The sequence below is a fragment of the Alligator mississippiensis genome, chromosome 15 (assembly GCF_030867095.1).
Source record: "Alligator mississippiensis isolate rAllMis1 chromosome 15, rAllMis1, whole genome shotgun sequence".
Lineage (NCBI taxonomy): Eukaryota > Metazoa > Chordata > Crocodylia > Alligatoridae > Alligator > Alligator mississippiensis.
In genome coordinates, this window is record NC_081838.1 from 5,441,759 (window position 1) to 5,468,229 (window position 26,471).

Consider the following 26,471-nt stretch of genomic DNA (forward strand, 5'->3'; position numbering starts at 1 on the left):
CCGGCCCGTGTGCTTCTTGGAGGGGATGGGGGGGGTGGTATGCACCTGGAGGGGTATAAACACGGGGCTGGGTGCATGGAGGGGGGAGGAGACCCCGGGTGTCCAGGGGGGAGGGCAGCATGGGGTCTGAGTGGCCCTGGCCCGGGACCCCCACCCCGAAGATCCCAGGTGCCCGGGGGGGACAGAGGCAGGGCCCAGCCATGCAGCCGCGCCCCTGGAGCTGGCGCGCCCCCCGCCCTCATGAATGTGAATGAGGGTCCATGAACATGAATGAGCCGGGTTGCGGGGGGAGGAGAGACGGGGCTGGCGACACTCTCCCCGCCCGCCTCGTCTCTATGGTCCGAGCCCGGAAGAGCGCGGCGGCCGCTTCCGGTTCAGGGCGGGCGGGCGCCCCCCACCGGGGCGGGCGATGGCGGCGCGGCTGGGCAGGAAGCGGCCGGTGCCGGCGCGGCCCAACGCGGCGCTGGAGCGCTGCCTGCGGGCGTGGCGGGACGAGGCGGCGGCGCGGGGCAGCAAGGCGCGCTTCGCTTACGAGCGGGTGAGCGGAGCGGGGCGGGCGGGGGCCCGGGGCGCCGGGGGGGATCCAGGCGTCCGGGCTGACCCCGCCCGCTCCGCCCCGCCCCCAGGCGCTGGTGTCGCTGCGCCGCTACCCCCTGCCCCTGCGCAGCGGCCGGGAGGCCTCGATCCTGCAGCACTTCGGGCCCGGGCTCTGCCGCCGCCTCGACCAGCACCTGCGCGGTACGGGGGGCAGCACGGGCGGGGGGCGGGGGGCGGGCACAGGAGAGGGGGCGGGGCCAGGCGGTTCGCCCCCCTCATCCCCTCCCGCCGCAGGTGAGGACGCCCCCATGGAGGCCGCGGAGGGCCCCGCCCCCCCTCCCGTCCCGGAGCCGCAGGGCCCCGCCCCCCCCACCAGTGCTGGGGACCCCCCGCCGCCCCCCCCGCAGGTGAGTGGTCTCCTTCCAGCGGGGGTGGGGGCGGGGAGCTGCACCTCGGGGGGTGCGGACACGCGGGTCGGCTTCCTTCCCCCTGTGGGGGCGTGTCTGTGGGCGGGGCCTGAGCCCAGAGGGGTGGGGCTGACTCCTGGCTGTGCCCCGCCCCCCTGCCTAGAAGCGGCCACGCGCCCCCCGGGGGTACCTCCCGGGCCCCCGCTCCGGGGGACATGCCTTGCTGCTGGCGCTGTACAAGGAGAGGCAGGTATGCGCGGGGTGCCTGGAGGGGTGGCAGGGGGCCTGCACATTTGGGTTCCCCGGGGTGGGACGGGGCTGGGATCCTGGACCCCTGGGAGGGGAGGGGGATGCAGGGGGGCTGGGAGCCCCGATGCCTGGGTTCTCAGGGAGGGGAGCCTGGACTCCTGGCCCCCCCCATTGTGCCCCACAGACCCCGGGCGGGCGCGGGGCCCTGACGAAGGCGGAGCTGCAGCGGGCGGCCCAGCCGCTGTGCGACCAGCCCTTGGCTCCGGTGAGTGCAGCCCTCGGTCCTCCCTCGAATCCCCCTTCTGTTGCCACCATTAGACTCCAGACTCCACGTCCGCCGTCTACCTGGTGCTTCTCCACTCCCCCCTCTCCCAGCCCCCTGTGGCATCCCAGGCTCTGGCCCAGTCTGTCATCACTAGGCTTAAAACCACCGCCGGCACTTCAGGGGCCCCAGCCGTGCCCTTCCCCTCCGCCCACCGCACCTGCACTGCTCTGAACTGCACAGGCTCTGCGTGGCTCCTACCCGCCTCTCAATGCTAGCTGGCACTGTTAGGTCCCAGAGTTAAGTTAACGCCCTGTACCTGCGACTACCTCAAGGACCCACCCGGGCATCCCAAGCCGCACAGGCTCTGGAGTGCTCCCTTTTCTCCCTTAAAATCAGTCACCTGTTATTAGGCTTCAGAGTTCACACATGATCACTGGGACTTGCACCGAGGGAACCCCCCATAGCCCTGCCCCCACCTGCACCTCTGACTTGCCCCAGCCCAGCCCCGCAGGCTCAGGGGGCCTCCCTCACTTCCTCAAACTATGTTGCTTCATTAGTTTCCAGAGTCAACATGCCCAAATCTCTCATGGCCAGCAAATGGGGGTCGCTGCAGCCCTGCCCTCCCCCCGCCCTGCAATCCTGGCCCCACCCCCACAGGGGCTCCCCCACCAGGCCGGTCTGCCTTCATTAGCTTCCAGAGTCATTACGACATCGCTCACTGCCAGGCCTGAGCAGTCGTGGTCCCTGCGTCTCTGCCCCTAGCCCTGGACCCCACCAGACCTCTGGGGTATCATGGGGTTTGTGTTGCAGACCGGGGGCCGGAGTGGGGCTTGGGCAACTGTGAGCACCCTCATCCGCCGCAACCTCGTCCTCAAGGCTGGTGTGCCACCCAGGTGGGTGCCAGGAGCCCAGGGGATTGTGGGACACTGGGGGATTGGGGACAGGATTTATGGGACACTGGCAGGACATTACGGGACATTAGTGGTATAGGATTAGGCGGGGGGGGGGGACCAGGAAGGGGAGGTATCCCAAGAACAGTGGGATGATGGCTGTCCCAGTGGCCTAGGATGGGGGGGCGTGGTCTGCAGAGGATTATGGGATGCTGGGGGTCACTGGCAAGTTGGGAGAGTCCACAAAGGATTATGGGACACTGCAGGTCAGGGTGGAGTTGGACTGGGTGCCCCAGAGTATTATGGGACTCTGGGGATCCTGATGTGCTTGGTTGGGGGGTGGGGGCGATTTGCAGGGGGTTGTGGGATGCTTGGGCTCACAATAGGGCCAGGAGGGGGAGCTTCCGGGGATTATGTGCCTGTGGGGGTCCCAGTGGGTTGGGGGACTCTGCAGAGGATTATGGGATGCTGGGGGGACTGGGGTGTGAATCTGGGGATCATGGGACTGTGGGACTAGACTGGCCTCATCCCCTCCCAGGTACTCACTGACCCCCCAGGGGCTGGAGCTGGCCCAGAGGCTGGTGGGGGGCCCTGAGACCCAGACCCCCCTGGACTCCGAGGATGAGGAGGAGAACCAACCCCCAGAGCCCGTCTGGTGAGTGCAGCTGTGCCTGGACGCCTGAGGTCCCTCCAGCTCCCCCCCAGAGCATGATGGGGCGAGCCGGGGGCCCGAACTCCTGGGTTCTCCCAGCTGCGGGAAGGGAGTGGGGTTGGGGGTTAGATCATAGGACACTGGGCGCCTCGGGTGCCTGGGTTCTGCAGCCCGTGTCACTACCCACCCCTCACCCCCTTCTCCCCCCAGCCTGACGGAGGCCCCAGGGGAGCCGGCCCCCGAGATCATCCTGCGCCCTGGGGAGTTTGACATTGTCCTCTGCGTGGACTTTATTGAGACTACGGGGTGTGTGGGGGACATGAGGTTGGGTAAGGGGGGTGGGGCTGTGGGTTTGGGGAAGACTGGGGAGGTTGTCCATGGCACGCTGAGGCTGGATGTGTGGGAGATTAGGGGTATTGGGAGGTTTGGCCCTGTGTTTGGGAGGGGACTCTGGGGGCCTGGAAGTGTTTGCAGGGAAAATTGGGGGTCCTGGGCCTTGGGTTTGGTGTAGATTAATTGGGGGCGGGGCTTGGGGAGCTGGCAATGGATGTCAGAGTGACTGGGAGCAAGGGGCTGTGGGGGCTGGTGTGGCAACAGGGGGCTGGGCATAGGGGTGATCAGGTGGGAGGACTGGAACTGGTTGTGGGCCAGGTTGGGGCGGGGTCTGGGTTTCAGGGAGGATCGTGTGGGAGAACCACGTGGGGATCTGAGGAAGCTCAGCCCTGGTTTTGCAGTGACTGGGAGGGTGAGGGACAGGAGCAGGAGGTTGGCTGTAGGGGTTTAGGAGAGTCCAGGGGGGCTGGACCATAGGTTTGGGGGAGACCAAGGGGGTGGGGGAGCTGGTGGGGGCCTGGATGTTGGAGAGAATGGGGGGACTGGTACTGGGGCTGATTTTGAGAGAGATCAGTGGGTTGGGGGCTGTGGGGAGTCCAGAGGGGCGAGGTCAGGGGTGGGAGTTGTGGGGAGGTGACAGGGGCTGGAGCTGGCTGTATGGGGTTGGGGCTACCGGGGCTGGGTTATAGGGAGGAGGATCAGGAGTCTGGGGGGCTTTGGGGTCACAGGCAGTATAGGGTTGGCTATGGGGGGGTCTGTGTTTGGGGGGGTATATGGGGGAAGCCTGGGGGTCACTGCTGGGGGCAGCTGCCTGGGGCCTTGCCAGGAGCTGGGGAGGGGAGGAGCTGGGGGGGCTTTAGAGGATTTGGGAACCTCCTGACACAGTCAGGGGAACCTTGGCCCCCCCTGATCTCAACCCTACCCCCCAGGCCAGCAGGGGGCCGGAAACAGGCACTACTGGAAGCGCTGGTGCGGGGTGCAGTGCCCTACGATGTGCGCAAGCTCCACGTAGCTGATTTCGTCTGGGTCGCCCGGGAGCGCCAGCCCCATGGTGGGTAGCATGGGCTGAGACAGCTCCAGGGGCACGGGGCTCAGGGGCAATGGGTAGAACCAGCTGCTCTAAGACCCCTCCATTTCCCAGGCGTGGGGCCCCTCCGGGAGCTGGTCCTGGACTACGCGGTAGAGCGTAAGCGCATGGCCGACCTCTGTAGCAGCATCATGGACGGGCGCTTCCGGGAGCAGAAGGTGGGGGCTGGGGTAGAGGTTGGGCATTGAGTATATCTTGGGGATGGGTCTTGCCTTGCAGGGGTGTGGTCTGGGCTTGTGAGGGCAGGGCTCCTGTGGTTGGGGGCAAGGCTCAAAGCAGGGTGTGGAGCCCTGGAGTCTTGGGGGCAGGTCCCTAAACCCACAGTGGGCACAGCTATGTGGCAGCGGTGGGAGTCCAGGAGGTGAGGCTTGAGATTTGGGGGCAGTCTCTGACACGTTCCCACCCCACCCCAGTTCCGGCTGCGGCGCTGTGGCCTGCGCTGCCCCATCTACCTGGTGGAGGAGGCCGGTGCCGCCACCCAGTGTCTGCCAGAGAGCTCCCTGCGTCAGGCAGCCGTCAGCACCCAGGTACTCCCCAGGTCCCCCACCTGCCTTCTGCAGCCCCCCAAACCCCTCCGCCCCCCTCCCCCCCATACCTTCCACTTTCAGCCAACCAGCCTCGGCATCCTAGCTTTCCCCACGGACCACATCCCCATACCTTCAGAGCCTTCACCAGACCTCCCCATACCCTCTTCAGAGCCTGCTTCAGGCCCTCCCTAGCACCCCCCTTCCCCTACCCTCTCCAGGGCCCCCGCACCAGGGACGGCAGACCCACAAGTCCTTGCTGCCTACCCTTAGAGACCCCACCACAGCCAGGCATGGCCCCTGCCCTCAAATGACCCTAGAAACAGCTGGACCCAGCATCCCAGTATGGACCCAGCCCTACCTTCCCATGGGTCTCTGCACCTGGTGTGTCCCTGCACCCCCACATATACCCCCTCCAGCACACAGGTACCAACCCTAGCCCCCAGAATCTACTCCAGCCCCCCACGTTCCCCAGCACTTCCGTAAGGGACCCAGGCATCCGGGCCTTGTTTCTGCAGGTGGTGGACGGGTTCTTCGTGAAGTACACCCAGGACCTGCGGGAGACAGCAGCCTATCTCACCCTGCTCACGCGGCACCTGGCCCGGCTATATGGGGTGAGGCGGGGGCTGCAGGTCAGGAGTGAGGCACCAGGCAGGGTTGGGGGGTCAGGGGTTGCAGGTCGGAAGTGAGGTGCACCAGTTGGGGGGGGGCACCATAGGTCCCTAACTGCCCCCCTTTCCCCAGCCCAAGACTCTGGTGAGCCGGAGGGAAGAAGCTGCCCCAGGCCCCCCGCCGCCACCCCTCACGGATCCCATCGCTCTCCTGCCCTTTACTAGCTTCAACCAGATGGCTGCCAAGAACCAGGTGAGGAGCCTGATCCTGGTTGGGGGGCCAATCCTGGTGGTCAGGGTCCTGCTCCCCCACTCACCCCCCTCCTTTCCCCCCAGGCACAGACGGTGCAGGGGGTCTTCGCCCGGCAGCTGATGCAGATCAGCGGGGTCAGTGGGGAGCGTGCAGCCGCCATCCTCCAGCGCTACCCAACCCCCACCAGGTGCTGGACGCTGGGGCCCCCTGGGATGTGGTGGGGGGAGAACTTGGATTATTGAGTCCCACCCTAGCTGGGGGGTGGAGGTAGGGGCTGGTGGGGGTGGCCTGGAGTCCAGGTGCCTGGGTTCATCCCGTTTTTGCAGGGATAGAGCAGGGGGAACTGAGTTCTCTGGGACCAGCAGCAGGGAGACCTGGGTGACACCCCCCATCTCTCTGCAGCCTCCGTGAGGCCTACGCCACCTGCCCCGACACCCGAAGCCGTGAGCAGCTGCTGAGTGGCATCAAGTGTGGGAAGCTGAAGAGGTGAGACCCACCCCCCGCCTTTGCCCCTGACTCTCAACCTGCAGCCCTCTGCCCACTCTCCCCCCATCCCTTCTTCCCCAGTCTGAGCCCAGCCCCTGGGTTCTCTCCAATTCTGCGAGGGCAGTGGGAGCTGGGGGCCACTGGGAGCCTGGATGCCTGGGTTTCCTGTGGCTCAGGTGGGGCAAGGCGGGGGGAGCAGCACTGGCTGTTCTGTGCCTCAGTTTCCCCTCTGACCTCCCCTTTTCTTCCTCCCCCAGGAACCTGGGCCCCGCGCTGAGCCGCACCCTGAGTCAGCTCTACTGCACCCCGGGGCCCCTCCCTTGATCTGGCCCTGCCCCCACGCCACCTGGGTCCTTCTGCAAATTTTAATGCATCTTTTGTACCAATAAAGACCTTTTTCTACCACGCTGGAGTGTTCGGGCCCAGAGACCTGGGTTTCTGCTCCCATCTTTGGTGGGGAGCACAGCAGAGGAGGGCTGGGCATGGGGGCCCGGACACCTGTGTTCCCACCCCTGAGAATGGACGAGACTGGACTCAGCTTAGCGCCATCATTTCTTCCTACGCGGGTCTCTCCCCCCAGTGCCCCCCCAATGCCCCCCCTTGTCATCTTCCAGGCCAAGGGGGTCAGGTCTGGGTCAGCGCCACCTGTGGGGAGAGATGGGGGTGGGATTTGGCCCCAGGGCCCCTCAATCCCGACCCATGCCCCACACTCCTGACCAGCAGCCCATGCTCCCCCAATCCTGCTCATGCCCCTCACTTCCAGCCCATTACTGCCCCTTTTCTCTTACCCCCACACCAGTTTCTGTCCTCCTGCCCCCTCCCACCACGGTCTCCACCCTTACCTGTTCTCAGCCACCCAGCCCCAATATCTGCTCCTCTCCTCTTGATATTTACCTCTTTCCCATCAGCCACCCCTACTTCTTCCTACTATCAGCCCCCGGCCCCTGGTTCCTGTCCCCATACCCCACTTTCCCCACTCCCAGTGTCTGCACAGCTCTCACCCCGGGGGGCTAGAAGGGGTGGGCGCCCACGAGCACGGTGAGGCGCAGCAGGGCGCGGGCGCGGTAGCTCAGCAGTGCGTTGGTTGTCACCATCTCCAGATCCAAGACGAGCTCACGGGGGCCCGTCAGGGGCCGGGCCAGCACCAGCATGGCGCTCACATTGGTGATTTGCTGTGGCGGAGCAGGGGAGGAGGTGGAGTCAGGATCCTGTTGAGGACCCAGGTAGGGTGATCACCCACCCCTTATTAGGCAGGACAGTCCCAAAACAGGTCCCAGGCTGCATGACTCTGGGACAGCATTTGTCCCGGATTCACAGTATCCTGCACGGCTCCTGGTTTGGGAAGCGGCAGGTTACCCTTGCAAGGGCAGCGCTCCAGCCAGCAAGGGGCTGCCCGAGTGGGACACGGGAGCACCATGAGCACGTGTACACCTGCACAGATGCAGGTGGCCGGGAATACAGCTGGGCAGCATGGAGAGCAGCTCCCTGCAGGTAAGCCTACAGGGGGAAGAGGGCATGGGGGGGGCGGGTTCGAGGCCTTGAGGGAAAGGGGCAGGGGCTGGGGGTGCTACCCTGCCAAGGCAGTGCACAGGGTTGGGGCCAGGGTGGGCAGTGGGATCGTGAACAACACGTGTCCTGGGCGGGTGTGGGGGCTCAGTGGTGGCAGAAGCATAGAAGCAGTAAGCAGGAAGCTCCCGCAGATGGCACCAGCGGCAGGGGTGTGGGATGGCCAGCACCGACCAGAGGTTGGCAAGCACCCGCAGGCGCCGCTGACAGCATCAGCAATGGCCAGCAGCGATTGCTGACCGCCCGCAGACTCCAGCTGTGGTGTCGGTGGCAGGAGGGCCAGCGACAAGCACCCGCAGGTGCTGACGGTGCCTCTTTGTAGCGGGTGCACGTGGGCCTGTGTGCACCACCTACACGTCGCCCGAGTGGGATGGAGCCAGAGGCAGCTCTCCAATAACCCCTTCTACCTTCCTATTGGCCAACTCCCTGCCCGATCCAGAAACTCCCACCTGCAAGCCATGCTTCCTTCCTGGCTAACTGAGGAAGTCCCACCTTCCTCCAGGGGCAGTTTTGTGCTGAAACAGGAAGTCCTGCCTAGCTGGCTCCCTATTAGCCAATGTCCTGCCTAAAGCAGGAAGTTCAGCCTTCCTCTGGTGGGAATTCCCTGCTAAGACAGGAAGTCCCACCTGCTTGCCATTGGCCAGCGTCCCAGCTTAATCAGGCAGTCTCCACCCCCTCCATGTGCCCACAGGCCCGTGTCCGGGCCCCTGCCCCTTTGGCGGCTCACCCGGATGTAGAAGTCGCCCTGGTCATTGCCGGCGCGGATGTGGAAGCTGTTGTAGGCGCCGGGGTAGACGCTGGTGGCCTGGATCTGGAAGACGTCGGCGGGGACAGGGCGCTCGGCTGCCAGCGCCATGGTGCGGAACACGATGGACGATGGCTGCTCCCGGCACCGCGGGTTCGAGGCTGGGCACACACAGCGGCTGCGGCGCAGCGGGGGCAGGGGTCAGCCACGGGCTTATGGGGTCCTCCCCCCATCCTGGGGGCTCTCCTAGACCCCCTGCATTCCCTCCCAGGCCTGGGGGCTGGACACTAATGCCTAGGATCCCTCCCAGCTGTGGGTTGCGTGGCAGGGGGGCCCCTCCCCAAACTCGGGGTTCACTCCTGGATAGCTCGGTTGTTTCCTTGAGGGGGGAGGGAGAACCTCCCAGGGCCCTACCCTGGCCCCACTCACTTGTCGGAGACCTGGACGTAGGGCTCCACACAGCGGTTCTTCTCCAGGCAGCGCCAGCCCCCATGGAAGTTAAAGCAGGTCTGAGACTCTGTGCATTCATGAGTGCCTGTCTCGCACTCATTAATGTCTGCGGGTAATGAGGGAGGGGGGTCAGACCACCTGCCGAGGCTGGGCGCGGGGAGTGCCAGGCACTACCCAGACCCCCTCCCCCAGGTGGCAGTGGGGAGCAGGTACCTTGGCAGAGTCGGGTGCCCAGCAGCTGGTAGCCCTGGGGGCAGGTGCAGGAGAACTTCCCCGGCTCGTTCACACAGCGGAACTGGCAGAGGTAGCTTGAGTAGCTGCACTCATCGATGTCTGCGGGGGGTGGGGAGGGGGATCAGACACATGGACAGATAGACTAGATCCCCCCCACCTTCCCTGGGGAGACCCCTCCTCTGCCAGGCATAGGCCCAGGGGCCAGAAAAGGAGAGCATAGGTGTAAGAGGGGTGGCCAGAAAGAGGGGAGGAGCTAAGGGATGGCCACACTTAGATGGGAGGGGCTAAAAAAAGAGGCTAAAAACTAAGAATGGGCTAAACTAGGGGTGTGGTCAGAGCCAGGGAGGGAGGGGCCTGAGTGGGTGTGGCCAGAGAAGGAAGGATTAAGAAGGCAAGGGCCAGGCGGGATGGGGGTGGGTGGAGCTGGGGGGAGCGGGGCACAGCCAGGAGGGGGTGAGGGGATGGGGGGGCCCATGGCTGCGTGCTGGTCAATGTGGGGGTGGCGGGTGGGGTAGGGCCCTACCATTGCAAGCGAAGCCATCGGCGTCAAGCTCGTAGCCGGGCCCGCAGCGGCAGATGAAGGTGCCGTAGGTGTTGAGGCAGCGCTGGGCGCACGGCGCCCCCATCCCGCACTCGTCCACGTCTGCAACAGCGCCCCGGTCAGCCCCGGGCTCTGAGCCCTCCCCCGGGTAGCCCAGGGCTCTGGGCCCCCGCCCAGGCGGCTCCCAGAGCCCCATGTCTTCTCTCCCAGAGCCACAGGGACGGCGCGGGGCTCACCGACGCAGGAGCGGTTGTTGGAGGCCAGCTGGAAGCCGGGCTCGCACTGGCAGGCGAAGGAGCCGGGCGAGTTGACGCAGCGGTGCTGGCAGTAGCGGAAGCGGCACTCGTCGATGTCTGCGGGCAGGCGGGGGTTAACCCGGGCGGCCCCGCCCTCCCTTAAGCCCCGCCCCTGACCTAGACTCCGCCCTCTGATGTCCCAAGCCCCGCCCCCGGCCTTGTCCCTCTCCAGCCATGCTCCGCCCCCGGCTCCAAGTTCCGCCCCTTGGCGATGCCCAACCCCGCCCCCGGCTCCAAACCCCGCCCCCGCACGCACCCACGCACTCGGCGCCGACCTTGCGGTATCCGGACGGGCAGGCGCAGCGGAAGGCGCCGGGCGCGTTGAGGCAGTCCTGGCTGGGCTGGCAGTCGTGCAGCTCCAGCGCGCACTCGTCCACGTCTGCGGAGCCACCGTCAGCCCCGCCCCCAGCTCACCTGGACCCGCCCCCTCCGCGCTAGGCCCCGCCCCCAGGCCTTTGGGCTCAGTCCAGCCCGGCCCGGTGGACCCCCAAGCCGCACGCCCCGCCCCCAGCCCAACCAGGCCCCGCCCCCAGGGCCATAGTCCCTCCCCATGCCTGTCCGCTGCCGCCCACATTGCCCAAGCCCCGCCCCCAGTCCGTTCAGGCCCCGCCCCCAGCTCACCCGCGCAGGCGCCCTGGCTGTCGGGGGCGTAGCCGGGGGGACAGGGGTTGTGGAGGGGTGGGGGCGGAGGCCGGGGGGGCCGCGGCGGAGCCGGGGGGGCGGGGCCCGGGGCGGTGACGTCGCTGATGACGGAGGCGGAGCGCGGCAGGCAGAGGTAGCCGCCGTAGTGGTTGATGCACTTCATCTCGCCCTTGCAGGCGTCCGCGATCGTCTCGCACTCGTCCACGTCTGCGGGAGGCAGGGACCCGGGCGTCCCGCACCGCCCCGTCACCGGGGACCCGGGCGTCCCGCCCCCCCCGCCGGCACCGGGGACCCGGGCGTCCCGCCCCCCCCGCCGGCACCGGGGACCCGGGCATCCCACACCCCCCCGTCGCCGGGGACCCGGGCATCCCGCACGCCCCACCCCCCGTCACGGAGGACCCAGGAGTCCGGAACTGCCCCCCCGAGGATCCCCGCTGTCCGGGACCCTGTCAAGACACCCACGCGTCCGGGACCCCTTTGCAGGGTCGCAGCGTCCGGCCCCACCTTTGCAGTACTGGGTCTCGGCGTCCCACTCGTAGCCGTCGGTGCACTCCTGGGGGGGGGAGAGGGGGAGCGGGGTCAGCACCGCGCGGCTCCACGCGGGCCGCCCCCCAACTACCCCCCCCGCCCCGCGTTACCGTGAACGTGTCCGGCTCCTCCGGCTCCTGGGACAGCGCGACCCGCGCCAGCGCCGCCAGCAGCAGCCACGACACCGGGGCCATGTCCTGGGGGGCGGCAGGGGCTGCGGGTCGGGAATGCGGGGCACGGCAGGGCTGGGGGGCAGGGGGCTGCGAGGCACCAGCAGCCCCCCCGCCCCCCGGAAACCCAGGGGTCCGAGTGTGCGCACGGAAGGGGGACTGGGAGGGGGGAGTCTGGGGGGGCGCACAGGGAAGCCCCGCCCCACGCAAGCCCCAATTGGCTGCCTTCCACCAGGAGGCGGGGCCGGGAGCCAGGCAGCCAATGCGAACTTCTCTCCCCCTCCCGGGACCCCAGCAAGGGGGTGGGGGGCAGCGCCCCGCTCCGCGTCCGCCCCGACAGTGCACACCCCGCGGGGGCAGGAGGGACGGAGCGGGGGTGGGTCCCTCCTCCAGGGCCCGGGGCTCAGGGCACCCACGAAGGAACCCAGGCGGCCGAGATCCACCCCAAAAGAGCCCCAGTGCTCGGGACACCTCCGTCCCAAAGGAGCCCAGGATCCGGGCACCCGCCCCCCCAGCGAGCCCAGCGTGCGGGACGGCACCCAGGGGTCCGAGACACCCGACACCCCGCCCCCGCCGCATCCGGGCCGTCCCCGCTCACCCGCTGCCCGGTCCGGCCCGTCCCTCCGGGCCCTGCTGCGCCGCTGCCGGGCCGAGGATCCTCCGCCCGACGCGCTGGCGGCCCCCGGGCCCCGCCCCCGGGGCGCAGGCTCCACCCCCCGCCGGCAGGCCCCGCCTCTGGCTCATTTCCATTGGCGGCGACTGCCCCCGGAGCCCGCCCCTCGGCTGCCAAGCTCCGCCCCTGCCGAGAACACGCCCCCTCTAGCTGCCCATCCTCCGAGCTCCACCCCTAAACTGGGAGGCCCCGCCCCTTTCTGCCCAGGGACCTCCTCCCCGCCCGTGGGCCACGCCCCCTCTTGCAGGGGGATTAACCCCCCCATGCAAGTTTGCCAGGGCCCCCCTGCTCTAACCAGTAGCCCCCACTCCCCCCCAGAGCAAGGAGAGAAGCCCAGGGAGCAGCCCCCCACCACCTCTCCCCACCCCCTGCTGCAAGGACCCAGGTGTCCGGGCTCCTTGCCACGCAGGGGTTGCCCCGGGGCGAGGATTAACCCCAGGCTAGCCTTGCACTCCTGCCTGGGCTGGCCCAAGGCAGGTGTGGGGGAACTGGGGAGAGCTACTCCATAGCAGGCAGATGGGAGCTAGGACACCTGGGTGCCCCCACCCTGGCTCAGCCCTAGCTCAGGGCTGATAGAAGGGGCCAGGCTCCAAATTCTAGCTTTCCAGTACCAGGATGCAGCTGGCTCTGGGGCACGGCCGAATAGAACAGGGTCCCAAACACACGCAGGCCCAGCCCTGACATTGCCTTTATTATCTGTGACACCCATGGGAAAGGGACTGGGGTGTGGAGGGCTGGTGGGGGGCACAGAGGAGCCCCTGCTTGAGTTGGGGGGCTGGAGGGGGGAGAGGTGCTCAGTCATGGTACATCTGGAGCAGACAAGCCGTGACTGTGTTCATGTACCGGTCCCACAGGGCCTGGTGGCTGTGGGGAGAAAACAGGCAGTGAGCAGTAGCTCTGGGGGGTGCTAGGGGCTGGGTGTAACATGAGGCTGGCTCTTGGGGGGCAGGCCAGGGGCTTCGTACAACAGGATCTCACTAGTTGTGGGGTAGGAACAGAGCCTGGGTCTACTGGATGCAGCTGGCTCTGGGGGGCAGGGGCTGGGTACAACAGCTTCTCACTATTTGTGGGGTGGGCACAGAGTCTGGGTCAACCAGATGCAGCTGGCTCTAGGGGGCGCTGGCTGGGTACAACATGCAGCTAGCTCTGGGGGGCGCTGGCTGGGTATAACTCAGCCAGCTCTGGGGGCTACAACAGGCTGCAGCCAGCTCTGTACAGGGAGGTCCCTGGCATGGTTTGGGACAGGAAGTGCCTACCGGAAGGCGTCCAGGGCGTGGGCGGAGCCCGTGTACTGGGTCAGGAAGAGCCGCATGTCACTCGGAGGCCACCTGTCAGCCTTGCAGGGCTCGATAAACTGGGGGGAAGGGGGGGCAGGTCAGGGGGGCTGCACCTCTCCACCCCTTCTCCTGCCCCTTGGGGGCAGGAGCACCTAGCCCCCGCAAGAAGTGGGGGGCAGAGAAGGGCATTGGGCTTTCTGGGAAGGGGCAGGGCAGTGGCAGGTTTATCCCAGGACAGGGGGCCCCCTATAGTGACCCAACAGGGCTGAGGGGGCCTGGAAGGGAGATGGGGTAGGGTTGGGAAGGGCCTGTGGGCAAGGCCCCTGCTCTCACCCCAAGCCCTGGACTCCCCACAAGGAACCCAGGGAGAGGGTGGGGGGTCCACAGGGTGCTGAGGACCAGCATGGGGTCCATGGGGCTAGGGGGGCCACGTGGCATGTGCCAAGCGGTGGGGGGAGTATTGGCAGTGCTTGTCGGGGGGAGCCATGGGGGGCACAGAGGCGGGGAGGTCGCGGGACCAGCACCTTCTCGACGAGGTCCACAAAGAAGTCGCGCAGGTCCTTGGCGTGGGTCAGTTTGCAGGCGATGTTCACGAGCCCCCGCGACAGGTTCTGGGGTGGGGGAGTCAGATAGCACACAGGACCCTCCCGCCCCCGGCCAAGGGACCTGGGGGAGCCCCAGCTCCAGAACACCAGAGCAAACCAGGAAGCGATCCCAGGTGTCCAGGCTCGCCGGCCCCACTGCTAGAGCCCCCCCCCCAACCTCCGCTCCCAGCTCCCCCTCTCAGGGAACCCAGGCATCTTAGCCACCAGGGCTCAGGACAGGGTTGGGCTGGCAGCACCCCCTGCTGGACACCCCCAGACCTGCAGAGCCAGGTAGGGCCACAAGGTCCCCTGGAGGCTTGGCTAGGCTGGAGTGGGTAGGGGGCAGCCCTGCCTGGCTCACCTTGAAGTTGGTCTCCATCTCATTGTACACAGAAATCTTGCCACGCAGCGCCGTGCACACCAGACTGGGGGCAGAGCAGGGTCAGGGAGACTCCCCCTGGCAGAGGACCCAGGTGTCTGGGGGCACTGAAAACCACCTGCCCTCCCCTCCCAGCCCTCAACTCCGCTCCCAGGGAACCCAGGTGTCCCACACATGCAGAACCCCCTACTCTAACCCCGCAGCTGCCACTGCCCTCCCAGGGAACCCAGGCATCCGGGGGGATCCCAGGCCTGCACTCTCACCCCTCCAGCTCCCAACTCCCGTCCCAGGGAACAGGCTCCCAGCCAGTCTCCACTGCTCTCACCCCCAGCCCCGCCCCCTCCCAGGGAACCCCTAGCACCTCTTGTGCTGGTCCAGCAGGTCTTTGTCAGCCACGAGCACCTTGAGCTCTTTGAGTTCCTGCAGGAACTCTTTGTCCAGGTCCACATCCATGTCGTCCACATGGGAGTCTGGGGGGGGGGGGGGGGGGGGGACACGGCACATGCAGCTGAGGCTGGGGTGGGTGCCAGGGGCCGGGCAGAGTACACAGAGACTAGGGTGTGGCAGGGCATGATATAATGCTGCAGCCTGCTCTGGGGGGCTCTGGGGACCGGGTGTAACAGGCTGTGGCTGGTTCTGGGGTGGGGCAGGGCTGGGTAGAACAGGCTGCAGCTGGCCCAGGGAAATTGGGGGGGGGTGGGGGCGGGCTGGATTTAACAGGCTGCAGCTGGCTCTGGGGTGGGGCAGGGCTCAGCACAACACTGCAGCTGGCTCTGGGGGTGCTGAGGGCTGCAGCTGAGTGGAAGAGGGGCGGGCACCGGGCTCACCCACAGCACCCAGCGTCCAGTGCTGAATGAGGTGCTGGGCGCAGGCAGCAAAGTCCCGGAAGCTCAGGTACTGCAGCTTCTTCTTGCCCGTCTCAAAGCGGCTGTTGGCAAAGAATACGATGGCAGCGTAGTCCCTGTGTGAGGCAGGGGGGTTAGACACAGCCCTGTGGCTCTCTGCCTGCCCACGCGCCACGCAGCCCCCCACGGTACCGGGCGAGGCGGTCGGGCAGCAGGAAGTGCTGCTGGATGTTGTCGACCAGGGGCCCGCGCAGCTCCTCTACCGCCTTGAACACGCGCTTGAAGTTGTCAAACTGCAGGGGGGGAACAGGCGGGTGGGGGGTGAGTGCCTGCCCCATGACATCCTGGGAGCCCCTCACCCCTGAGCACTGTGGGCACTCTGGTAGCCCAGGCCCCGCTGCCCCAGGACCCATGGGCGACCAGGCCAGGCCCCATGGCCCCGGGCCGAGCCCACCTGGCGCCGGCAGCTCTTGAGGGTGATGCCTGTCTTGGCACTGACGTCATCCAGGTCTTTCTTGGTGCCCTTGGACAGCTTCTTGCCCAGCAGCTCCCGCACGAACGGCTCGTCAAAGGCGTAGTACCTGGGGGGGGTCAGGCTGAGACGACCCCACAGAGCCCCCGGCCCCAAACACCCCAACACCACCCCTACCCCTAGGACCCTACCCCTGCCCCAGCCCCTTTACACCCCACCCCTGTGATCTGGCCCTGCGCCTGGTCCCTAGAGCCCCGCCCCCTCGTGCTAGGGCCCTGCCCCAAGCCTTTGGCTGCCACCCCCCAGCTGTGCCCCCGCCCTCAGCCCCCAGGGCCCCGCCCACCTCTGGATGAGGCCGGCCTGGCGCTCAGGTGGGATCTGGAAGAGCAGCTGGTGTGCCAGCTTGGGTGGCGCGTGCAGCAAGCGCTCCAGCATGTGGCAGGTGCGGTAGTGGTCCAGGGTGTCGCTGTGCAGCACCGCCCCGGGGCCCGCCCCGGGGCCCGCCCCCGGCTGCTCCAGCGCCCCCGCCCGCAGCCGCTGGCTCACCGCCTCCGACACTGTGTGGGGAGAGAGGGGTCAGTGCCGCGCACCCCCACCCTACCCCACAGCCCCCCGCAACTCTCCCACGGCCTCTGCACGTCGGGGAGGAGGGGGGCAGTGCGGTCAAGCCCCCCAGGGAAGAGGTGGCAGTGCCCCAGAGCCTCCAGGTAACCACCCCATAGCCACCACGCGCGCTCCATAGCGCCCTACCATCCCCCCAACCCCATAGCCACCCCATCAGCCCCGCAGAGCCCTCATAGCACCCCACAACCCCACCAGGAGAGGGGATCGGAGCGGGGGTCACAGCCAGAACCGCCCCCGGGCCTCCGACACTGTGCTGGGGGGATTGCAGCCCCGGAGCCACGCTCCCCACGGCACCCGCGACCCCTTCCCCCCCGAGAGACCCCAGCCGTCCGGGCTGCCTGCCCCCCCGCCCCCGCCGGGGCCCGCGCGCACCCGAGTAGCCGTCCAGCCAGAGCTGATAGACCTCCTCGTCGATCAGCGTCGTGTTGCCCACGAAGATGTCCAGGTCGTTCGTCATGGCCGGGGGCTGCGGCTGCGGGGGCCAGAGGACCCGGCGTCCGGGCTACCGCTCCCGCGGGGAGCCCGGGCTGCGACCCCACCTGCCGCCCGAGCCCGGCGACGGAGCCTGGCCCCCGGGACTTCTCGCAGGACCCCGCCCCCACCCGGTCACTTCCTGCTACGTCACGCAGGGGGCGGGACTGCAGGTGCTCGGACGCCCTGCCCCGTCCAGGGCCCGCCCCGCGTCGGGCCCGGGCTCGCAGGGGTTAACCGAAGTCATTGCCCCGCCCCAGGGGTCTAAGCCCCGCCCTCGGGGCCCAAACTCCCGCCTCATTGCCCTCAGGGTCCAAACTCCAAGTAATTGCCCCGCCCCATCGAGCCTAGCCGCGCCTTCTCACGTCTAGCCCCGCCTACCGGACTCCAGCCCTGCCCCCCCAGTCCTGCCAGCGCCCCTCTATCCAAGCCTTGGGGTCTGGGTTCTAGATCCCAGGCGGGGTTAGGGATCCATTCCCTGGGGGCGGGTTGGTGGGCTGCTGTCCAGAGCCCCGGGGGGGGGGGAGCCGTTCTAGGTCCCAGGAGGGGGAGGGGGACCCAGGGATGGGGGGGTTGCGCCGTTCTAGAGCACCCAACAGGTCTCGGCTGACCTGAGTCCTGTCCTAGTGCTTGGGTTCTAGAGCACCTGGGTTCTAGATTGGAGTGCACCAGGTCACTGGGGCCACATAGGAGAGCCCTGGGACGTGCTTGCCACCTAGAGCCCCAGGAGTTCTGGATCCCAGGTAAGGGAGGGGATCCCAGGAGGGCAGGGGGTTGCTCCGGGGTGTAGTGCTCTGTTCTAGAGCACCCTGCAGATCTGGATGCCAATGGACCAGCCCACCTGAACCGGGGGGGGGGGGGGAGGGATCTGGAGCCCGTGCCTGGGTTCTAGATCAACAGGCTGTGCAGGATCCCCATGGACTGACCCATTTGTAGGACGGTTCTAGGTTCCCCAGGTATGTCTAGACCTCACAGCGCCAGGCCGGGTCTGGAGCCACCCAGGTTCTAGGTGCTTCAGTAGGGCAGTAGGTTGGAGGTGATGGGGCCTCCCTGGGTTCCCAACCCTCCTGGAGGAAGGGGTGGGGCCTGGGAGGGCCTGGGCCAATGGGAGGGGGTCTAGCCCCTGCCCAGCCTCCAGGATCTTAGCCAGCTCCTGGCTCCTATCCCAGAGACCCCAGGCTGGTGGGGCAGTTTTGGGGCAGAGGGGCGTGGCTTGGCCATCGGGGGCGTGGTTTGGGAAGAAGGGGTGGGATTTGTGGGGGAGGGGAGGGGTTTGAGGACGGGGGCGTGGAGGTTCTGGGCGGGGCTCGTGTAGGGGCGTGGCTTAGGATAAAGGGGTGGTGTTTTCAAGGCACGAGCGGGTATTGGTGGGGAAAGGGGCGTGGCTTGAGATAAAGGGGCGTAGTTTCGCGGCATTCGTACGGGTGGGGGGGCTCACAGCTACCCCCCAAGGCGGGCGTATTTATAATTCCTGAGGTCACAGTGCAACCTGGACTCTTCCATAAATAGCTGCTGAGGTCACGTTCAAACGGGGCAGACCGCTCTCCGTAACTCGCAGTGACGTCATTGTGTATGTGCCTGGCTACTACGACTTCTGACATCATTACACCAGGGGCCCACGCTAGCTCGGGGGAACCTCTGACATTACTGCCCCGCCCCCAGATGCCCCTTTGCACCTATCCCCTCCCCCCTGCAGTCGTGGCAGGCCCGGCTTCACCCACCACCACTACGCATGCGCCGGAAGCCTCGCTGCTAATTGGAGAAGAGCATTAGCTCAGCTAATCAGTACGCAGGGTTCCTGGGGACAGCCAATCCGAGTCCAGAGCGAGTCCGCAGCCTCCGCGGACATCTGGGGTCTCAGGAGCCAAGACCCCGGCGCTCATTGTCATTCATACCCACAAGGCAGCGCGACCACCGCCTGCCCCGCCATGGCCCATTTCCAGGGCCCGGGGGGTCCCGGTGAGCGCCGGCCGAGCCAGGCTGGGGGCGGAGGGCTCGGGGCCACACCAGAGGGACAGGGGCTGCTGGGGGGGGGCGGGGACAGGGTCACCCTAACAATGAGGCAATGGGGTTGATTGGGCAACGGGGGTGGGGGGAGGCTTGGTTAGGGTACAGTGACGTCATGGAGTGTTCCCTACCTGCTCCCCCAGCAGCTGGGGGCGGGGGGGCTGCAATTTCTTGCATGCTAGATAGTATGTGCCCCCCCCTGCTGGAGAAGCGTCACCCCCAAGGGGCTCCATGACAACAGCCCGCCCTGCCTCGTGATGGGCAGGCTGCGGGGTGTCCCGGGCCGGGACAGGCGCAGCAAGGCCGGTCTCTGCCCCGCAGGCTCCAAGCAGCGGCTCCGCGGCCCGCCCGTCGGGTCCCCGCCGCAGCTCTTCGATGACACGAGCGCGGATCTCGGGCCCCCCCACGCCGGCCCCGCGGCCCCCGCCATCGACATGGGCTTCGGGGCGCTGCTCCCGGGGCCCGTGGCCGACGCGGCGGCCGCCTACGGGGCGTCGCTCGCCAGCCACGGCCAGGACGTGATGCACACGGAGGTACGGGCTGCCCCGACGCCTGGGCCCCCCCCAGCTCCGGCGGGGTGGGGGGGCTGTTCTCTCCTCTGACCTGGTCCCCTCCGCTCCCAGCTCCAGCGCTTCGTGGCCGGCAGCAGGCTCCGGCACCTCTTCGCCGTGGACACGGCCTACGTGGCCCGAAAGCTGGGGCTGCTGCTGTTCCCCTTCGCCCACCAGGTATCCCGGGCGCCTGGGGTCTCGGGGCCGGGGGGAGCGGGGCCGGGGAGCCCGGACGCCGGGCGGGGTTCAGCGCCCTGCTTGCCCCGCAGCACTGGGAGCTGCAAACCAGCCACGACCTGCCCCTGCCCCCGCGCCAGGACCTCAACGCCCCGGACCTCTACATCCCCAGTGAGTGCGACCCGCCCCGCCCCGCCCCCCGGGCCTGGGCCTGCAGCCCCCGCCGGGCCACTCACGCCCCCCACCCCTCTTATTGCAGCCATGGCCTTCATCACCTACGTCCTCCTGGCAGGGATGGCCCTGGGGCTGCAGGACAGGTGAGTGCGCCCATGCCCCGCGGACCCTGCACCCGGCCACGGGATGCCCCCCCAGGGCCCGCCCGGGTCGCACCCCCTGTGGCCCCGATCCGGCTGCCCGTCCCCCCTTCCCGCAGGTTCTCCCCGGAGGCGCTGGGGCTCTGGGCCCGCCGGGCGCTGGGCTGGGCGCTGGCCGAGCTCCTGGCCCTGCTGCTCGGGCTCTACGTGGCGGCAGCGCCCGGCGCCCTCGGGCTCTGCGACCTGCTCGCCTACAGCGGCTACAAATACGTCGGGTAGGGCCGGGGCGGGGCTTGCACTAGGGGGCGGGGCCTAGCGGGGGCCGGCTCGAGGGGGTGGGTGTGAGCCCTGGGACGGGGCGGGGCTTCGCTGGGTTGGCGGCGTGGCTTTGATGGGGATGTGGGCGGGCCTAGGGGGTGGGGGCGGAGCTGAGCAGGGAAGAGGGCGAAACCCTGGCGGGGCCTGCGCGTTTAGCCCCGCCCCTTCCTCAGGATGCTGCTGGCGGTGCTGGGCGGGCTGGTGCTGGGCCCCGACGGCTTCCACGTGCTCTTCGCCTGGACCTCCTGTGCCCTCGCCTACTTCCTGGTGAGCCTGCCTCTGAGCCCGGACCCCTCGCCCCGGAGCCCTGCCTGGGCCCAGGGCTGATGCTGGGGACAGGGCCGTGTTTGAAACCCCCTGCCCCCAGGCCCGGTCCCTGCGCACGAAGCTGTCCCCGGCTGAGGGTCTCGGCGCCCCGCGGGGGGCGGGGCGGGGGCGGAGCTACCTGCCCCTGGCGGTCGCCGCCCTCCAGCCCTTCGTTGCCTATTGGCTCACGGCCCCGCTGCTCTCCTGAGACGCGCCCGGACGCCAGGGTGCTCGCACACGTGCCCGGACGCCTGGGTCCTCACACGCGTGGCCAGCCGATCCCTGCGGCCTTCAGCACAGCGACCCCCGGACCCCGGGATCCCGGAGCCGCAGACAGCCGGACACCTGAGTCCTCCGCGCACAGATCCCGCCACGCCTGCGCCTTCGCCACGTGCTTGCCTGGACCCCCCCGCAGGTTGGAGCCAAGGCCTGGGAGCAAATGCCCCGAGCACAGGACACGGCCCCCCCCCGAGCGCGGGGCGGCAATAAAGACTGGGACAGTCCTCTTGCCTTCCTGTGATGGGGGCGGGGCTCGTCCTGGGGGTGCCTGATGGTGCCCCTCAATCCGGGCCCGCAGGCCCTGCCCGTGTGTGTGTGTGGGGAGGGGGGGCATTAGTGCTGGAGACCTGACCCTTAAGGCAGGACTATGGGGGAGGGCAAGGACACGGGGCCCACAGCCGCTGGGGGCAGAGGGGGCCGGGCCAGGAGGAAACCGCGCCTGTAGCGCGCCGGGCAATGGGCTCTGCTCCCCCCCTCGACGGCACCCGCCCCCGGCCGGCTGGCCCGGATCCGTGCTGAGCCTGGAAACGTCCCCACCGGGAGCAAAGGGCTTCGCGCCCAGCAGCTGCCTCGTGCCTGGGGAGATGTCCGCTCAGCCCCTGCTCCCGCCCCAGAGCTGGAGGGGGCCTGGCGTCCCGGCTGCCCCCCTCCCCCGCCCCATGTCCGGGTTCCTGGTACTTTTTTTGCAAGTATTTTATTCAGCCACAAACTCGGGGGTTTTCACCCCAAAAATGTTTCTGATACACAAAGGCCCCCAGGAGGGGGGGTGGGGGGGGCTCTGGGGTGTCCTGCAGGGGGCGGGGCTTCTGCTGCCCCGCCCCCACCCACGCCCCACCCACACCAGTCCGGGGGGGGCTCTGCCCCTCCCCCGGCCCCGCCCCCCAGACATGAGCCACTGGACACACAGGACACAGACAACGACCCCGGCCCCGCCCCCTGGTGCCCCCCGCCAGTCACCGGCGCAGGGGGCGGAGCCCCAGGTCCATGGGGCGGGGCCTCACAGCAGCAGGGGCGGAGCCTCGGCGCCCGGCAGCCCCTGTGGTCGGTCCCGACGGCGCGGGGTGGGGCGAACCCAGGCGTCGGGGAGCGGCGGGTCCGGCCTCAGAAACTCACCAGGGTGTAAACCATACTGCGGGGAGAGGAGCGGGGGCTGCAGGCGAGGCCGGGCCGGGCGGGCCGGGCCTCTTCCACCCGCCCCCGAGCCCCGCGCACCTGTACAGGTAGTAGAAGAAGGAGACCAGGTAAAAGGCCAGTTTGCACCACGACTCCTTCTGGCAGTAGCTCAGGATGTCCGCGTTCATGATGGACACGGCGTCGTACATCACCTCCGAGCCGTCCGCCGGGCGGTGGAAGTACCTGGGGGTGGGGGGCAGGGGTCACCGCAGCCTCCAGCGCCCCCGACTCCCGACCTGCTTCCTCCCGCCTGCCACGCCCCTCACTCCCGACTTGCAGCCCCCTGCTGCTCCCCCGCTGGTGCCCCTCAGTCCCGACCCGCAGCCCCCTGCCCACTGCCTTGCCCCTGCCGGTGCCCCTCACTCCCGACTTCTCCCCCCGCTACTCCCGTCGGTGCCTCTCACTCCCGACCCACAGCCCCCCAGCCCTGCTAGTGCCCCTCACTCCCGACCAGCAACCCCTTGCCCGCTGCCCTGCCCCAGACCTGCCGGTGCCCCTCACTCCCGACCTGCTTCCCCCGCCTGCCAGCGCCCTTCACTCCCGACTTGCAGCCCCCTGCTGCTCCCCCGCTGGTGCCCCTCAGTCCCGACCCGCAGCCCCCTGCCCACTGCCTTGCCCCTGCCGGTGCCCCTCACTCCCGACCTCTCCCCCCGCTACTCCCGTTGGTGCCTCTCACTCCCGACCCTCAGCCCTGCTAGTGCCCCTCACTCCTGACCCCCAGCCCCGCTGGTGCCCCTCATTCCCGACCTCTCCCCCTGCTACTCCCGTCGGTGCCCCTCACTCCCGACCCCCAGCCCCCCAGCCCTGCTAGTGCCCCTCACTCCCGACCTCTCCCCTTGCTACTCCCGTCAGTGCCTCTCACTCCCGACCCACAGCCCCCCAGCCCTGCTGGTGCCCCTCACTCCCGACCAGCAGCCCCTTGCGCGCTGCCCTGCCCCAGACCTGCCGGTGCCCCTCACTCCCGACCTGCTTCCCCCGCCTGACAGTGCCTCTCAGTCCCGTCCTGCAGCTCCCTGCGCCCGCCCGGTCCTGCCGACGCCACTCACTCCCGCCCCGCAGCTCCCTGCCCCCGATGCCCCTCATTTCCGACCTGCCCCCCACCAGCTGCCGGTGCCCCTCACTCCCGCCCGCAGCCCCTCACCTCCACAGGTGGTAGAAGAGCAGGGGGATGTTGAGTCCCAGCGTCACCCACTCGGCCGCGCAGAGAAACATGAGGCAGAAAAGCCCGTGGATCGAGTACTCGGGCACCACCAGCTGCGGGAACCCAGGCCCGGGTCACAACAAGTCGGCGAACCCGGGTGTGTGGCTCAGAGACCAGCCAGGGAGCCCAGGCGTCGGGCTGCCTCCGATGCTCGGGTGTCCAGGGCCTGCCTCCCCTCCGGGGGCTGCGGGTCGGGAGTGCGGGGCACCCGCAGGGCTGGGGGTGGGCAAGGAGCTGCTGGTCGGGGGTGCGGGGCACGGCTGGGGGTGGGGAGGGAGGGGGGGAACAGACGGACACAGACCGACCTTCCTCAGGAGACAGCAAATCCGCTCGATGTTTTTCAACCTCTCGCGCTGCAGGAGAGAAACGCAAGGGTAAGAGGGGCCCGGACGCCTGGGTTCTCTGGGAAGGGAGTGGGGCGAGGGCGGCGACAGCCCGGACACCTGGGTGCTCTCATGTCCTTGTCTCCCGCATACAGGCCCCTCCTGCCCCGGAACGGGGGGAGGCAGTGGGATGGAGGAAGGGGCATGGTGCCATGAGCCTGCCCGACCCGCTGGGATCGCAGCCTAGAAATAGCTCCATGACCTGAATTCACGGCCCTGCAGCGTCTTCGTCCCCCAACGGGGCAGCCCCGGACGCCTGGTTCCGTCCCAACGCCCCCCCAGCTCTGGCCTGTTCCCCTCCCCCTGGGGCCTGAATGTCCCCGATAGCGAAATGGGAACGTGCCTCGTCCTGGTGTCGCCTGGGAGTGAGGGGCACCGGCGGGGCTGGGGGGTGCGGGGTCGGGAGTGAGGGGCACGGACGGGGCTGGGGGGTGCGGGGTCGGGAGTGAGGGGCACGGACGGAGCTGGGGGGTGCGGGGTCGGGAGTGAGGGGCACCGGCGGGGCTGGGGGGTGCGGGGTCGGGAGTGAGGGGCACGGACGGGAATGGGGGGTGCGGGGTCGGGAGTGGGGGGTGCGGGGTCGGGAGTGAGGGGCACGGACGGGGCTGGGGGGTGCGGGGTCGGGAGTGAGGGGCACGGACGGGGATGGGGGGTGCGGGGTCGGGAGTGAGGGGCACCGGCGGGGCAGGACCTGGAGCCCGGGCGCCCGGCGCGCACCTGGTCCGGCGGACAGACAGACAGACAGACATCGGCGGGCAGACAGACAGACAGGGGCGGCGGACGCGCGCACTTACGGCCCGTGCGGGGTTGCCCTGGTCGATCGGGTTCTTGAAGTCGGTGCGGAGCTCGTCGAAGGCGATGATCTGCGGGGACACGGGGCGGGAGGCGGCTGCGGGGGACGCCCGGGCGGGACCGGCCGCGGCGGCTCTGGGGGCCCGGGCCGCTCGCACCGGGACCCCCTGCAGGGCAGAGAACCCAGGCGTCCGGGCCCCCGCCGGCTGCTCCCGCGGCCCCGCCGCCTCCCCCGGCTCCCCGTGCGAGCCCCGTCGGCCCGGCCCGGGCAGTGCCAAAGGGGCCAAGGTTTGGGTCAGCCCCCAGCCCGTCCGTCCCGTCGGTGCCAGGCGGCCCCAGCGCCCGTGCCCCGCACTCCGACCCCCAGCCCTGTCGGTGCCCCGCACTCTCGACCCGCAACCCCTGCCCCCGGCAGGCGCCTGTCACTGGAAGACCGCCCCCCCCCGGGCCACGATCCTGAACAAGAGGCTCAGGATCGAGGCCTGGGTTGAACCCAGGTGTCCGGGCTCCTGTCTCCCTGCCACCCGATGATGTTGCCCGTGTAAAAGGTCACCGGGGGGGGGGGAGGGAGTGAGGGGCACCGCTGGGGGGGGGGTTGGGGGGGGCTGCAGTGGCAGCCGGGGGCAGGGGGCGGGGCCGGTTGCCATGGCATCAGTCTCACCTCGGTGCCATTGGTCGGCGCGCAGACCGTCGCCGGGGAAACGGCGATGGTTTCCCGACGGGGGGGGAGTGGGCGAGAGAACATCGCTCCCGCCGCGGGGAGGGGGCGGGCGCTGCCCCGGACGCCCGGGTTCCCCGAGCCTGGCACGGGCCCCGACGCCGCCCCTCCCCCCCGCCGGGGTCCCGTTGGAGGGGAGAGGGGGCGGGGGGGGGCTGGGAGCTCGGACTGCTGGGTTCTCGGGGGGGGGGGAGGGGGGGCTGGGTCTAGGCCTTGAGTGCGGCACCCCCAGCCGCGCCGGCGCCCCTCACTCCCCACCCGCAGTCCTTGCCCCCGGCTGGGGGTGGGGGGGTTGCCGGGCCGAGCGGGGCTGGTCGGGAGTGCGGGGCACCGGGGCTGGGGGGGTGCCAGGTCTGGTCCCCAGCCCCATCCTGTAAACAGATGTAGTTGCCATGGCGACCAGCGCCGGTTTCCTTGGTTACGGCGGGGAGAGGAGATGATGGGGGGCGCGGAGGGGGAAGGGGGGGTCGATCCCCGGGCGCCGCATCGGACCTGGCGGGGCTGCGAGTCCGGGGAGTGCGGGGCACCGGGGGGGGCGGGGAGGGGGGGCTGCGAGTCGGGAGTGATGGGCACGGGGGGGACGGGGGGGCGGTCCGGGAGTGATGGCACCGGCCGGGCCTGGGGGCTGCGGGCGGCCCCGATCCGGACTCACGTGCCAGATGACGAAGAAGATGAGCGAGGCGCACAGCACGAGGGTCAGCATGTAGCAGAAGGCGGCGAAGGTGAACGCCATGGCCCGGACGCCTGGGTCCCTCGGCCGGGGCGGCGGGGGGGGGTCAGCCCCGGCCCGGCCCGGGGGCTCCCGCCCGCCCTAGCAGCGCCGCGCGCCCATGGGCCGGCCCGGATCGGGCCCCGCGTCGGGATCGGGGCCGCTGCGCGCTGCCGCCGCCGCCCGCTCGGCCGGTGCTCGCGGGAGGGGCGCGGGGCGGGGCGGGGCGGCGCGGGGCGGCGGGCGCGTGCGTGCGTGCCTCGGCCGCCTGGGCTCCCTGCGCGTGTCGGGCGGCGCGCGTGTGCGTGTGCGTGTGCGTGTGCGCGCCCCGGACGCCTGGGGTGTTGCGTGCCCCGACGTGTGCGCGCGCGAGGACTCCGTGTCCGCGGGGGCGCGCGGGGCCCCGGCCGCCTGGGCTCCGCTGCCGCGCGTGAGCTGCGTGGGCCCGGGGCGGTTGCCATCGCGACGTGGGGGGGCGGGGCGAGGCGCCCGGGGGGGCGCTGCCCCCGGCCCCGCCCCGTGCGCAGGAACGAGCACGGGCACGCGCACGGACACGGACACGCGGGCGCGCGCCGGCCGCCGGATCTCGGCTCCGTCCGTCCAACACGCGCGAGCCGGGGGGGCTGCGGCCACCGGGGTAGGGGCGGAGTTTCCCCGAGTGGGCGTGGCCGCAGGGCCGGGCGAAACCACGCCCCCTGGCTAGCGCCAAGGAACCCAGGAGTCCGGGCCGCGGGGGTTGCACAGCTCGGCCC

At 69.3% G+C, this 26,471-nt stretch overlaps 5 protein-coding genes across 12 annotated transcripts; 2 read left to right on the forward strand and 3 right to left on the reverse strand.

The window, feature by feature from the left end:
* Nucleotides 1–117: 117 nt before the first annotated feature.
* Nucleotides 118–6,699, forward strand: MUS81 (MUS81 structure-specific endonuclease subunit). Of its 2 annotated transcripts, XM_059718487.1 has the most exons (16): nt 122–538; nt 627–738; nt 832–944; nt 1,108–1,194; nt 1,378–1,458; nt 2,269–2,351; nt 2,887–3,003; nt 3,211–3,306; nt 4,263–4,384; nt 4,475–4,578; nt 4,834–4,947; nt 5,463–5,558; nt 5,689–5,808; nt 5,892–5,995; nt 6,211–6,294; nt 6,552–6,699. In XM_059718487.1, exons 1-16 carry the CDS (start codon nt 410–412, stop codon nt 6,616–6,618), a joined length of 1,629 nt encoding a protein of 542 aa, XP_059574470.1. In that variant the 5' UTR covers nt 122–409; the 3' UTR covers nt 6,619–6,699. The 2 variants fall into 2 exon arrangements, with proteins under 2 accessions (XP_059574471.1, XP_059574470.1); XM_059718488.1 differs by lacking the exon at nt 3,211–3,306 and having other exon boundaries at nt 118–538.
* Nucleotides 6,700–6,833: 134 nt separating this feature from the next.
* Nucleotides 6,834–12,292, reverse strand: EFEMP2 (EGF containing fibulin extracellular matrix protein 2). 4 transcript variants are annotated; one of them, XM_059718471.1, is made up of 12 exons: nt 12,065–12,292; nt 11,407–11,493; nt 11,273–11,321; nt 10,748–10,975; nt 10,383–10,505; nt 10,067–10,183; nt 9,813–9,932; nt 9,269–9,388; nt 9,035–9,161; nt 8,588–8,783; nt 7,296–7,502; nt 6,834–6,939 (listed from the first exon to the last, which is right to left on the reverse strand). In XM_059718471.1, the coding sequence occupies exons 2-11, from the start codon at nt 11,488–11,490 to the stop codon at nt 7,305–7,307; spliced, it is 1,362 nt and encodes a 453-aa protein (XP_059574454.1). In that variant the 5' UTR covers nt 11,491–11,493; nt 12,065–12,292; the 3' UTR covers nt 6,834–6,939; nt 7,296–7,304. The 4 variants fall into 4 exon arrangements, with proteins under 4 accessions (XP_059574454.1, XP_059574455.1, XP_019347974.1 ...); XM_059718472.1 differs by having other exon boundaries at nt 11,407–11,510; nt 12,065–12,196; XM_019492429.2 differs by lacking the exon at nt 12,065–12,292 and having other exon boundaries at nt 7,296–7,466; nt 11,407–11,620.
* Nucleotides 12,293–12,809: 517 nt separating this feature from the next.
* On the reverse strand, nt 12,810–16,928 carry FIBP (FGF1 intracellular binding protein). The gene is made up of 10 exons (XM_019492430.2): nt 16,693–16,928; nt 16,040–16,253; nt 15,679–15,805; nt 15,417–15,517; nt 15,207–15,340; nt 14,741–14,849; nt 14,362–14,425; nt 13,941–14,027; nt 13,396–13,493; nt 12,810–13,003 (listed from the first exon to the last, which is right to left on the reverse strand). The coding sequence occupies exons 1-10, from the start codon at nt 16,775–16,777 to the stop codon at nt 12,934–12,936; spliced, it is 1,089 nt and encodes a 362-aa protein (XP_019347975.1). The 5' UTR covers nt 16,778–16,928; the 3' UTR covers nt 12,810–12,933.
* Nucleotides 16,929–18,466: 1,538 nt separating this feature from the next.
* YIF1A (Yip1 interacting factor homolog A, membrane trafficking protein) lies at nt 18,467–20,967 on the forward strand. Of its 4 annotated transcripts, none has more exons than XM_019486977.2 (8): nt 18,467–18,750; nt 19,120–19,331; nt 19,422–19,526; nt 19,619–19,697; nt 19,786–19,843; nt 19,960–20,115; nt 20,332–20,425; nt 20,526–20,967. In XM_019486977.2, the coding sequence occupies exons 1-8, from the start codon at nt 18,720–18,722 to the stop codon at nt 20,670–20,672; spliced, it is 882 nt and encodes a 293-aa protein (XP_019342522.1). In that variant the 5' UTR covers nt 18,467–18,719; the 3' UTR covers nt 20,673–20,967. The 4 variants fall into 4 exon arrangements, with proteins under 4 accessions (XP_019342522.1, XP_059574501.1, XP_059574502.1 ...); XM_059718517.1 differs by lacking the exon at nt 18,467–18,750 and adding an exon at nt 18,875–18,983; XM_059718518.1 differs by lacking the exon at nt 18,467–18,750 and having other exon boundaries at nt 18,873–19,331.
* Nucleotides 20,968–21,029: 62 nt separating this feature from the next.
* CNIH2 (cornichon family AMPA receptor auxiliary protein 2) lies at nt 21,030–26,285 on the reverse strand. Its single transcript, XM_059718564.1, has 6 exons — nt 25,663–26,285; nt 24,295–24,363; nt 23,423–23,470; nt 23,058–23,170; nt 21,956–22,099; nt 21,030–21,872 (listed from the first exon to the last, which is right to left on the reverse strand). The coding sequence occupies exons 1-6, from the start codon at nt 25,741–25,743 to the stop codon at nt 21,845–21,847; spliced, it is 483 nt and encodes a 160-aa protein (XP_059574547.1). The 5' UTR covers nt 25,744–26,285; the 3' UTR covers nt 21,030–21,844.
* Between the last annotated feature and the right edge of the window lie 186 nt (nt 26,286–26,471).